This window comes from Ursus maritimus, unplaced genomic scaffold, assembly GCF_017311325.1.
Source record: "Ursus maritimus isolate PB19 unplaced genomic scaffold, ASM1731132v1 scaffold_26, whole genome shotgun sequence".
Taxonomy (NCBI): domain Eukaryota; kingdom Metazoa; phylum Chordata; class Mammalia; order Carnivora; family Ursidae; genus Ursus; species Ursus maritimus.
The window spans coordinates 20,880,744-20,895,028 of NW_024425119.1; the positions used below are offsets into that span (position 1 = coordinate 20,880,744).

Sequence of the window (14,285 nt, forward strand, 5' to 3'; positions counted from 1 at the left end):
ACCTTGATATAACACATAAAATAATCAGATAATTAAACCAAACACTATGAAAGAATAAGTGGCTGATTTAAAAAAATAATAAACAAAACAAAAAGCTGAATGCAGCGCAAGTGGAGCATTCATATTCTTCTGACAAGTTCACAAGCAGCCTTTATTTTGACACATGAGCCACACAACTGCACATGGGGATGCCATTGTTGTATTTAATAAAGTATTTACAAGTTTAATAAAAGCTAAAGAGTTACATAACATGGGAGCTAAGGAAGCAAATGGCGTATGTCCACACTCCAAAGAATTTGTTAAATTTTGTTTTTGGCTTAAGCAAAAGCTCAGAGAACAAAGGGTTTTGCAAAGCAGATTCAGCAGACAGGAGCCAGAAACAGTGGATATTTTGGCGCATGCTTGGATCAGGTGACAGTACAGACTGAAAACTATGGCAGCTCACTGAAATGGTTACAGAAAGTAATGGCCCTAGATTCTAGGTGAAAGCAAGGCAAGCATACAGTAGGGAGCACTTCATCACAAACTAGGAATTGAATTAACAATAATTATCTACAACTGTAAGCAAGAAGCCAAAGGATGAATTTGTTGGCTACTAAATTTAGGGGTTATTTAATTAAAATAAAATTAAAAATAATCAATTTATTTAATATTTAAAAAATTAAATTTATCTTCAAAGCCTATATTATATTTATGCCAGAGATGAGCCAGAGGATATTCACGTAGTAATGACTCAGCCTAATTTATATAAATGAAAATTCACAAATACCATGGTATTTAATCCTATAATAGAATTTTTAAAGCTTAAAAACTGTTAACTGTATTCTTGTAAGAAACACACTAGTTGAATTTGAATTGTTTTATTCACTCTCCAAAAGTCAAAACTGAGGATCTACCATACTCTTATATAAAAGGCAAAACAGAGTCTGGCTTAAAAATTTATGGCAACTATACGTGCCACTCATGAAACTGGATACAATTTAGTTATTTGAAGGATATACAGCTGAGATGTGAAGGTTGCAATTAATCAACATTTCAGAGACGTCAAGAAAACAATATCTTCACTTTAAATACCATGCTCCTCCTAATAATCTATAGAATTATTTATAATCCTAAAAAAACCTCATTTTAGGAGATATTAAAATTTATTTATTATATAAATTATATTTCATACTATATTATGTCTTTCTCCTATGGGTCAAAACTCTTCATAGATAATATCACAAATCTTTCTTTTTTTTAAAGATTTTATTTTTAAGTAATCTCTACACCCAACATGGGGCTCAAACTCACAACCCCAAAATCAACAGTCACATGCTCCATCGACTGAGCCAGCCAGGCGCCCCACAAATCTTTTAATATATCCTTTTATTTGTAGTCCTGAACTGGGCTGTAAGTCAATACCTCACTGATGCTTCTTTTAGAGGTAATGTCTGCACACTTTGGTTGGCATCACAATTAATTCATTTTACTACTGTCACTTTTCTAGAGCATGGCCACAGCTTGATATCTTGCCATCTTTTTAACATTTTATCTTATTTCTGAAATGCAGGTGAAACTGGTAAAGATTCCTAAAATGAAAGTAAATGCTTATATCTCAGAAAGTAAAGAAGTGAACAGCTCAACATAATATGCCTTTATAAAACTGAATTCCTTTGAGATTTTAGGCAATCACACACTTGCAACTAAGAAACACTGACTACCCAAACTGTTCAATTTAATTCTATTTTTACATAGCTCTGGAAGAGAATAATTCTGCCCTTGAGAAACTTTTAATCTGACTTAAAGAAAAAAAGGAAACGGATAATTATTCAATCTAATTTTTAAATAAACAAGAGGAGATCAAGTGTGAGGTGGGCTCAAATAAACATTGTTAATACAATGATTATCTTGTCAATGGATATCATAAGAAAGCCACATTCTTAAATACCTTAAAGTATTATTCCAACACAAAACAACTTTTTGAAGAAGATAAATTTCCCTTAATGAAACAGAAATCAGAGAGTTCAGGTTCATGTATACAATCTCAAACTAGCTGGGAATTCAGTATCAACCTAGGAAGAACAGTCCCATCATAGAGGAAATGATGTGCAAATTCAAAGCAGACACCAAGTTGCAGTAATTTGAGATGTTAGGATGGTAGCTGGGATATAATCCATGTTATCTTCACATATAATCCATGGAGTCTTCACTATTTATAAAATTAGTCAGATATATAATTACTCCTTATCTGTGAGATTTCCCTCTTTATATATATAGAGAAAATTATATATTACATTTACATGTCACTATAACAGTGTAATTAATATCCAGTTATATTAGATATATATAAAGAGTAAAATTTCAAAATTAAGGATATTACATATCTGACTTTTTTTCAGATAATAAAGAATGGACAGTAGTCAATATCCAGTTACATTATATATAGACAGAAAATTATTTATTACATTTATATGTTGCATTACATATAAAGAGAAGCTCACACATCATACATGGTCTTCTGAACTCTATATACCTACTTCCTAAAACCCTTATTAAAATTCTTAAAACCGGGGCGCCTGGGTAGCACAGCGGTTAAGCATCTGCCTTTGGCTCAGGGCGTGATCCCGGCGTTATAGGATCGAACCCCACATCGGGCTCTTCCGCTGTGAGCCTGCTTCTTCCTCTCCCACTCCCCCTGCTTGTGTTCCCTCTCTCGCTGGCTGTCTCTATCTCTGTCGAATAAATAAAATAAAAAAAAATCTTTAAAAAAAAAATTCTTAAAACCAAAAGCTGCTTAACTACTTTAGGCTTAGTTTTGCACATCTGCTCCTGAGTACCTCTCAGATGTAGTAAAAATAACTGCTGGGATCATCAGTAGAATTCAAGTTCCAAGAAAGCCTCTCTCCATTTAACTACTACTATTACTACTACTACTACTACTACTACTACTACTACTACTACACACACACACACACAGCAAAATAGTATAAGAAATAAGCTAGACTGGGTGTATAAACAGGTTGTCTGCCTGGCTGAACAATCATGTTCCCTATCCCCAGCATCCTGCTCAAGACATGGTAGGCACACCACAAACACCCACTGAATGAAAGATTTTTACTTAAAACTGAAAAAAATTTAGATTATCAGACTGAAATGTGTATTCTATAAATATTTCCTCACACATCAGTTAACTCATTTTGTTAAAATAAAATATGTTTAAAGTAATAATTATACTTATTTTTCTTGGGTTTTAATTATTAATTTTTGACCCCAAAGTAAGGTAAATTTTCTAAACTATAATTCATATGACTAACAAAAAAGTAACATTTTCTAAATTCAGACGACTAATGCAAACCTTTCCTTAGCACTAGCAAAGCTTCATTTATTATAAGACTGAGAAAATCTTAAGCTATACTCTAAAATCTACAACTAAAATAATAAAATATAACTTTTAAAAATATTCTCAAACACAAAAGAAAAGTTATCTAGTCTTAAACAAGCTGCTTTACTAACTCAGTATTTAAAACATTCACTCTCAAAAATATTGTCTAAGTTTGGAAGCTATTTCAAACTAGCATTTTTTTCAAAACACATTATATATCTACTGACTTCCTAAAAAATACCTGAGCTCACATGTATCCTACATGAAAAAAGAATAACAAGTTTTTCTCAACTACACTGAGACTACACAATTCTTAATTAAAAATTATATCCGTAGGCTATCCAGAAATACTTTCAGTGGTAAACTCAGAATAAAGAAAAGGAAAAAAAAAAAAAAAAAAAAAAGCATAGTCATTTAAGAAACAATGAGCTAGGACTTTTAAAATCTACTCTTTAAATATTTTTACAACTTAATTTTCAAATATACTTGGGTTTCCAAAAGATAGGATTCAACTGCTCACTGGGATTTTAGACTTGTAGCTACGTGGGACAATCGTAATCCATCTTTCTCTCTTTCTCTCAGCTCAAAGTCGCTAAGAGACTGTTTGACCTGCCACATTCTACTAATTACCAAGTCTTGCTGATTTTACATTTTAAATATTACCTAAATTTATGTTAAGAGTGTAAGCCCTGAAGCCAGAGTAGTTAGATTCACATTGTAGCTCAACAACTTTCTACTTTACTTTGGGAAAATTGTTGTGTTTCATTTTGCTCATCCACAAAATAGGAAAAATGCCTATCTCAGAGCTGTGTTTTGAGAATTAAATGACATGCTACCATAAAGCACTTGGCAGAGTGCCTGGCACATAGTAAGTGCTCTATAAACTTTAGCTCTCCTATCAACACCAAATCCTAGGTCACTTATCAGGCCAGGAGTATTGCAGTCAACTAACTGGCCACCCTGTCTCTAGGCTTGCTGCCTTTAAATCCATTCTCCATTCTATAATCAACAATCTAATAGAAATGTGACCGTGGGATATACCCTGTCATTCCTATGCAGCCCGTTCCTGGCATGTCACACACAAGATCTGCAAATACTGCTTCCTCCTTTCTAGCAGCAAGATTCTTCTTGTCTTTCTCAAAGTCTGTTACCAGGCCAGAAACATAAGCAAGATAAGAAAAGGTAATACTGTAATTTTAAAATAAATTCTCAGATAATTGAGTTTTCTTCTTCCTGTTCTATAAAAATATTTTCTATCACTGTAGTTAACACAACCTAAGACAGCAAAGCAGGAGAAAATGGGAAACACACACAATAAAAAGCTGAACTAACAAAGACATTCTGTATTCAATGGCAAACAATAGGTATGAAGTAACTATGTAAAAATCATCGAACAGGTAATGGCTAGGGTATTGTTTTACAATGCACTAACTAAAGTTTCAGAACTACATTCAAAGGATGGAACAATATGCCTCCAAATACACTGTCTGAAATATAAAATCTATGTGAATCTCTTACATATCCTTCAAACTGAACTCAAGAATTACCTCTCCAAACTTCCCTGCCACAGTTAATCACGCCTTCCTCTTTAATTCTGTATCTTTTATCACACCACACCACACCACACAGTAACCATTAACATATTTTTCTAACCTCCCAGAATATGACTTTTGTGAAAACAGGGTGACTGGCATCTTTACACACCTATCATGTAGCAAACTGTATGGCACAAAATAATTTCTAATAAATGCTTGCATGATAGATCATATTTCATGAAATACTATTGTGTGATAAAAATGTTTTCCTATATCTTTCCATACTTTAATGTTTCTGAAATAAAAATGTCTAATAATTAATCAATCTATTTAATATGGTAATGTTTCTTTCTCTTTTCTCTTGGAAAGCTATTATTAAATTGGTGATACCTCACATAATAAATGGTGTCAGAGAATCCAGGAAATACAGTATTGATGAACAACTGCTAACATTAACAATAAAATTATATCAACAATAATTTTTCTTACTGACGTGGCCAATTCTTGTTTTTCTATGGTAATACAGGACAGCAATGACTTATTCCCTAATTATGGAGAGGGATACATAAATGTTTCGAATATATTTATCAAATATTTAAGAATTTTTATATTTCTGAATTATCACATTCTTTTTCTTAACCTAATATCAAAATCGGCCTGATCTCTGAATATGTACTGTTAGCATAAAGATTCTAATATCTCAGTCAAAAGCACAGAGCTATGAGAACATTAAACTGAAAAGTGTCATCTTTGATATTCCTGTAATATTCTGTAACTTATATCAACCTATTTTTCATATACTCACTACCTGACTTTATTTTAAATGATGGCAAGATATACTGCTTCCTTAACCATGTTTCTCCTTGCCAAATTCTGCAGTTCTGCTTATGGGGGACAAATTATTATATCTATAAGATTTAACTACTTTTCTACTTTCCAAGACTGTTCTTTCATCTAACACACATTTCACCCTAAACATCTTTGCCCTGACAATGTTTAAACTCCTTTAATTATTAATGATCAGTCTATTCCCAATGTCTTTTTCTTACATAATTAGGCTTTCTCATTTCCTATACACTAACTGCCTACATTTTAAAAATATATTCTTATTTTCATTAAATGACTCCAGCAGGGTATTTTTCTCACTAAAAACCTAGTATAACACATTATATTAAAAATGATTATTTTAATTGTAATCAATGTGATAACATGGGGGCAAAAACTTTGATAGGAGATAGAGGTAATTACCCTGAAGACTTACCAATTGATGTCAGTCTAAATCTGCAAAGGTTGGACCTGATCAGATTGTTTACTAGACTGAACTTAGGTAAATCTGCATGATGAACATGAGATACTGCATAGTCAAACATGCATTACTTACATCAGAACTTACATCCTGGACTCGTAAGAACAAAAAAAGTTTACAATATTGAAAAGATTATGGGATATTATCTAAAATGCTGAGCCTCTTGGTGTTTTTGTTTTTCTATAAATAGATCTATACTTTCTGACACAAAGAACTGGTAAAATCCTTTAGGAAAATACCAGCTTCTGATACTGAATCAAAATGGTTCTATTATTTAATTCCAAAAATAAATATCATAAAAATTTACATATTTATATTAAAAGAATATGCTTTTATCAAAAAGAAAAATTGGCTTTGACTCTAAACCACATCATCAGCTGTAAAGTTAGTTTAGTTTCTCTAAAAGCTACAAACTATACCCACATGTAAAATTAATTAAAAGGAAAAATTATATTCTCACATGGAAGGGGAAAGAAGGGAGTTTATGAAAGCTGTTAATTCCCCCAAAATCTGCTCTTACTTACCAAATTTTGAAACACTTCTGGAATTATAAATAAAAATGGTAACAGTTACACTTTTATAGTATTTGTAGAATACTAAATATATTATATTCAAATCTAAATTAACATTTAAACATACTTTAAGCTTATCAAACTAGCCATTTAATACTTATATTTAAAAATTAACATTTCTTTAATTGTAAAGCTAACACCGATGTCATCTACCTGATATGAAAAAACTGTCCAAAGTGTAATAAATATAATTTAAATTTAGGTTTCTGAAAGTTAATCACCTAACAAAAGCCAGTTGTAATTTATGGTATTTCTATGGTTTTGGTTAATTCATTTTAGTTAACACATTTTTATATTTGCATTTCCATGGAAACTGTAAGAGTTAATAACATGTACTGCAGAATGTATCTGTATAACTGAATTGACATTAAACCTATTTAACCTAGAACATTTCTAAAAACTTCACTGAGCTGCCATAATTTTTGTCAGCATATGTAGTACTGAATGACCATCAAAATACCTGAATTGAAACTATTCCAGTCTAGCAGTTTGTAAGATCTTGTGTTACCCATAATTCCGACAAAGGCTGAGTTCAAAACAGCAAATTAGTAGATCAGTTTTGGTGCAGAATAGTAGGAAAAAAACAAAAAAAACTACAAACAAGAACACAATTGACAATACCACTTGACAGGAACTGGAAAGACACAGACAGCAGAGTTAATAAGAAGTAGAAATAGAGAAGAAGGAGCATGCTATCATAATCTAACATTAACTGAAGTCTAGTTATTTAAGATAATGACCTTGATTTTTAAAACCACCCCATTCTTTTCCTTGTTGCTTAATATTTAACAAAGGAGAAAATTCTAAAAGAACTAACTCCAAAATAATAATCCATAGTTAGCAGGTGGCAGTGGTTTTAAAATAAGATTTTATTCCTTCTACACTCAGTATAAAATGAAAATTTCCCATATTCACTAGACAAAAAATAGCTGCAAGATTCATTTGAGAGTGCAAATACAGCACTTTTAACAGCACATGCATCTCAATCCATCTTAAGTTTCTCTCAGCAGAGTAACTCAGTGTCATAAAATTAATACATCATCATCATAGTAGATGCTAATTTAGAGGGCTTTTTTAACATTCAGCTTTTTTCAACAAATTAAATCTTTTTCATAAATAATTATTTATGAAACATTAAGAACATCAATAAAATGTTCTTAAGAAAATCTTCCTTTTTTAATGCATAATACATATATAAAACCCAAAGAATGTGATTTTTATATCAAAATAATGTAATATTGAAACCATTAGAATATATAGTTGATTTGTATTTAACTGAAAATAAAACAAAATTAAAATATAACTTATGTATCATTAAAAGCATTTATATTCATACGCCCATAATCTTTTGGGAAATAAGTACATTAGTAACTGAGAATTCCTACATGTGAATTAAAAAAAAAATTCTGAAAGAGGAGGAAAGAATGAGAATGGATAAGCTGATAGTTACAATATACAAAATGTATTCTGTAAAAAAAGATTCCTGTAGTCTTCCCTGGGCCTGGATTCTTACATTTCTCACACTCCTAGAACAAACTGGCAAGTATGATAAACCCTAAAAAAGAGTTTTTTGTAAAAAGTAATGGGATTTTAAATACAGCTCTCTACTTAAAACTTATTTAAGTAACCCTTGTTTGTTCTCCCAGACTCTATAGCTTACTCAGAGTACGTGGAAGCAACAATAAAATCAAAATGTTTTCAGTAAACAGAAAACATCACCAACAGTTAAATATATTCCTAAAACCATTTTGGGGGCTTATCAGTGAGCACCATCTATCAAAATATTTGAGTCAATGGTCCAAAGAAACGCAGGTAACAAGACTTGGGTCACGCAGTTGACGTCAGGTATATTAACTCAGTATTTCCTTGCACTTTCCAAATAATTCAATGCAGAGTCTCCAATGTCTCAATACATTAAACTGGCATCAGTCTAAATACGCCTTTAATTACTACAGAATATACAAATACTACATGAAGAAAAGATCTTAAATTGAGCAGAAAAAATAAGGAACAGCAGAAAAAAAATAATAAACCAGAGAAGAAAAATAGAAGACTAATGCTTAAAAGATCTATTTGTTCAGCTTTAAGAGTTAAATAATCCTAGCTACTATTTCTCTTCTGAAATCTCGTTCAAGCTCTGGGAAAAATTCCATTCTGCTTCTCTGGAATTATTAACTGAAAAGACATCAAACCGCAAGGCACAGATTAAATTTTTTTTAACTTAAAAGAATGGTAATGTTCTGTATCCTCCAAATCACTATCTGCAATGTTTTACATAAAATAATTGCAAAGCATTTTACTCTTTTTGTAGTTGTCAGTACAAGCCTCAAGGTTATTGGAAGTGACAATTTAAAACTGTCAAAAATATGTATGTGTCGACGCCAAATAAGAATACTAACATAACTTCAGTTTTTTTAATAGATCATCAAAATAGTAAGTGACTTGAGCAAATCACTGGGAATCCAGTCAATGAGAGATGCAAGAACACACTCCATACGAAAAGTTTCTACCACACTTACCATGCTTATTTTGGATTTAGAAAAACCATCAAGGCATTCCTAACCCAAGGGCCCAAAATTGAGATTGATTTGATGCCTTTTTTCTTTTATGATCATGGCCCCATGTTTTTAAGAAGTGAGCTACTATTCTTACTTGTTCACTTATATAGAACAAATAGCTTCAGAAAAGAAACCAAGAATGCACAGACAGCACTATTTTTTTAAATTCTTAGACACTGCACAATGTTCATGATTACATTTCAAAGGAATACTTCTTTTAGGAATAAGGAAATTACTAAGATAATCTACAAAGAGTTACTGCTAGTGAAAAGAATTAACATCTTAAGATAATGGCCACAAATGGTCAAATTACAAAATTTGTTATCTGCCTGGGTCAAAGAAAAGAACTGACTGAATAGTTACCTAAGAATTCCTTCAAAGTGATGCCTTGGCCAAAAAAATGAATCAAGATTTGTTTCTTTTATATAAAAAGCTAACCATAATATACTTCTACTTATCTGATTATTTTTAATTAGGATTACGGCAAATACTTAGAGCAATGTACCAGTTTATACTTTCTTTTTCAATTCTCTTTTCGGCTAGATTTAATTTTTTTAATTATAAAAATCAGTTCTAATAACCACAGTTTAAGTAAATGAAACACTGAAAACAAACTTCTAAAGAACATACCAGGATTGTGAATACGATCCAAAAGCTTCACAGAGCGCGCACTAACAACACCCCCAACATGCACAAGAAATCCAGGAGGAAATGCCGTCAAGGTAAAAAATGGAAATTCCTAGTAGAAAGAAAGGGGAGAAATATAACTGACCACGTGTAAAGTACAAAAAATTTGCTTGTTAAAAAGCCTGATCCCCACAGATTATATCCATACTATGAGATATGAATCCTATCCCTTAACAAAAGGCTACCAGTTCTACATTACACGTGCTTGGTAATTAAATGTTTTCTTAGCTGTTTAGAGTTCCTAATCCATTTTCCCACATATATCATGCTACACAGAATCCAAACACTCTTTTTATCAATTCTCAATGAGAAAAAAAGGTTCTCAGAGTTTCGATTTAAGATATTTGAACACTTTTCCTTCCTCTCAATCTCCTACTCTGAGGCAAATTCACAGTGAGATGTGGGGATTCCCTTGCCCTTCTACTCTGAGTCTACTTCTCAGTGGGGCAGAATTCTCCTCACATACACACACCCAATTCCAGGCTACTGGTAAAGACTCTGAAGGCCTGGTGTAAGAGATCTACAAGAACGTGGGACTGAGGGAGGAACGAGAGAATGAGCAGTGTGGGTTAAGAGATTCAGGGAAAAGCGAAGGGCAAATACCAAGCTGAAGTGGGTAGAGAATCACTGTGTAAGATTATCTACTCTATCAACACCAGGGCAGCTGGAGAAAATTTAAAGTACATAAATGTATGTTAAGGAAAAGGGAGAAGAATGTAAATGACAGCAAGGGAGGAAATAAAATTCCGCAAGTTCTTCCAAGTTTCATTCTCTCCTTCTCTGTCAAGAGCATCAATCTCATCAATTTGGAGGTAAGAGAGAAATGGGAAAACAGAGAAAGGAAATTCACTGAAATAGCCCCCAGGAAGAAAGGGGAGCTCCTGTGGCTCTCCAAATATAGAGGCCTCTCACATTACATAAAGTTATGTGCAAGCAAGAAAAATTTAATATCTACCTCATCTGGCTGTAAGATTAATGTAGCTCACTTAACCAGAAGTCACTTACCAGTAGCCTCAGCTATTCAGAACATAACTGAGAGCTGGAAAATAAGCAAAACAGAGCTCTCAACAGTCAAAAGAACTGTTACACTTCCAAGTACTAAAATTTATGTACTTGATTCATAAAAAATCCCTACAGATCATATCCATACTATGCCATACAGCAACTATAAATATATAATTTTAGGAACATATTTTAAAGTCTAGCAGTATCTTTTTTTCTGGACCATAGCAGTTTAAATGCAGCAAATAAAAGCTGAGAGATAAAGACATACAGAATACTACTAGAAGCAGGCACATTAAAAGCAGCAAGATTACTGACTGGCTGCTCAAAGCATGGAGAATACAAACTCACCAAAGCATAATTCACAAAGCATAGCAACTTGGAGTCATTTAGCACAAAGGCAAACAGTACTGCACACTTCAATAACCCATGAAGATACAGAATAAAATATATAGAGAATTTAGAAATAAATTCAGTTAGACTTTAAAAGTAATATTTAAATTAACAAGGGTAAGAAAAACCTAGGCTACATTAAAAAAAAAAAAAAAAAGTAAAAACCAATCCGTGGAAATGGATAGGTTTGGCCCAGCTGACAGGCAAAAGGAAAAAAGGGAGAGGATAGGAGGGGAATTTCACTTACAGGTATTATAAAATGTTTAATCAAAATGCCTCCTTAGTTCCACCTGAATTTTTTAAATGTAAGTTTTAAATGAGAAATAGACCAATATTTCTTTATGATTTTTTTTTCAATTTTAAGTACACGGTTTTTAAATTTCCTCAAAATACTGAAGCATAGTAGAAAAAAGCACTTCACATTAAATCTTTATACTTAAACATTTTAAATATTCTGGACAAGAGATACTGAAAATTTTTATAAGCTAAGTGGAAAGCTGTACTCCCTTCTGAAACTGAAAAATAAGTTAGGTAAATTCACATATTGGAAAACATCTGCATATAAGAATCTAGGTAGGTATAAAAATTAACCTAAATGATTTCTCTACTTGAGATTCTGACTCTTCTCCCCAAATTCCAGAAGACGGGATAAAGGGACAAGAGGGAAAGCATCATACTAGAGTTAGTCGTCATAAGCAAAAAAATAGGGGAACAGCTGCCCAAAGAGGTAGATGACCACTCTGCCAACTTAAACTCTGTCCTACATGTCCAATCAGCCACCTACTTTAACACACAAAATTTAACCTGGAGTACATAAAAATGGCATGGTTATTCAACCAAAACTACATCCTCAGAGAACTCTCTCAGAAAAACTGGCTGATTCCTACTGCTAAATACCTCTCATCTCCACACTCATCACCAGTGACTGTTAAATACCTCTCGTTTCCACCCCCATCACAGGGTGACTACTATGAAGTTCTTACAGAGTGCCAGACCTCCACAAAGTATCTTAAAACGATGCTAATTTATAATCTTTCCCATACCCTAACGTGAGAGTCAAGAGGGCCTAGACTCTATGTGAGCAACAAACCTTATCAACTGGCTTCTTGAAATTTCTGATTAAAACGGTGAGGCAAGGAGTTGCTTTTAATCTCTAGTCTATCATTATACCTGATGAATTTATAGGTTCTCTTCCATTGAAAAGAACAGCTTCCTTAAGATCAGCCAAGCCCAACCTGTTTCCAATGCCTAGATGAGAATTTCAGGGACCACAGAAGACATTTTCTCTGGAAAGTCCTAATATTCAAAGTGCCTTGCCTTGTGGTACAACTAGATAAGAATTTGTTGACGTTTTGACTATAAGCCAAGTGCATGCAGCATATATCTATTTAACACCATGTGTCCAAAGATGGGCTAGTTGGAAAATCTGGGGGTACAACGGGAGTAATTTTTTAATATTTAAATGGAATTTTTCTTAGAATACATTTAAATAGTTTATTTTTTCAATCAAATATTCTTTTTGCTATCCCAAGAAACAAGAGTCAACTTTCTAGATAAAAAAACTCCGTGCCATATTCCTAATATGATTTATTATATAATTTTACCCCACTATTAAAAGCATCATAATTATCAAAAGAGTTGGCTTTATACTAATGTTTCCAAAGTGTGGTCCTCACTAACAGGTATTTCACATGGAAGACTCCACCGTAAAATTTATTTGGGAAATACTAGGTTAAACCAAGTCAACTAGGTTTCTTTATTGAAGAAAAATATACATCCCAGCATCTGAAAAGTTTCTTACAAGTGAAATAAGAATCATCTTGAAAAATAAATCTATTTGCTTTACATCAATACTTCAAGGTGGAACCTAAATCTAATCAAATTTTTATCTCTACATCTTATCTCCTAATCATCTGACACCTATCACCAAAATCATGCCAACCTATTTTTCACTGATTTTGTGAAAGAAAAAAAATAACACTTTTATTTTTGAGAACTGCTACTTGAAAAACCCATTAAATAAAACATGCTGGACAAAGGTTCTCTTTTCCTCAAAAAATAAATAAATAAATAAATAAATAAATAAATAAATAAAGCCCTACAATTTATGAAGGGTGGCAAGGGGTAGAAATGATTATTTTAAAAATGAATATAAAAATGCTACTAAGTATATCATATGTTCACCTTGATCTAGTATTCAACTTGGCAGAGTTAATGCACATCTGAACACATATGGGGAGAATTCTTCATACTTCTGTACAAATTTTTTCCCAAAGCAAAGACATAATGGCAACCACAGGTGAATGGGAAAGCTAAAGATGATGCTTTTTCTATTTACTGTGCGCCCTGGATAGAGAGGTAGTCTCATCAACTCAAGTAACTACTGCAGGGTTAGGTAACATAAATATATCGCCAACTCAGATTTTACAAGGTTGCAAATGAAAACTATAGTTCTCCCACATCTTTACTATTAATTCCATAAAGATTATCTAGTAATGTATACCCAATGTGATAATGTGTCCAAAACTTTAAGAATGTTTAAAAGTGTATTTGAAAACATAAATTTTATCCAACTAAATCTAAAACAATTTTTATTGATTAGTATTTTTCTTCTTTTAAAGCTAGATGTTTTCAAAAGTTCTTAATACAGGTAATAAAGTCACAGGCACAAGAAACAGGCAAAAATCTCATATCTCATATCAGTTTTTCTGTTTCTGTGAATTCCAGAATGATAATTACAAGGAAATACTCCTAGTGTAAGGAACTCTGTAGAGAATGTAAAACTGGGAGTGGGAAGGAGGTAAGAGAATTCTGGCCTAAAAAATGGTAAGTGAACAGGCATACCTTCACACTGACCCTTTTCTCTGT

General features: G+C 32.5%; 1 protein-coding gene across 8 annotated transcripts in view; it reads right to left on the reverse strand.

Moving 5' to 3' along the window:
* Positions 1 to 14,285, reverse strand: part of C2CD5 (C2 calcium dependent domain containing 5) — a 94,036-nt gene that overhangs the window by 42,774 nt on the left and 36,977 nt on the right. For all 8 annotated transcript variants that reach the window (XM_040642238.1, XM_040642236.1, XM_040642237.1 and 5 more), the window contains one exon: positions 9,966 to 10,074. In XM_040642238.1, the coding sequence (XP_040498172.1) occupies positions 9,966 to 10,074 (109 nt within the window). The remainder of the gene's footprint in view (positions 1 to 9,965; positions 10,075 to 14,285) is intronic.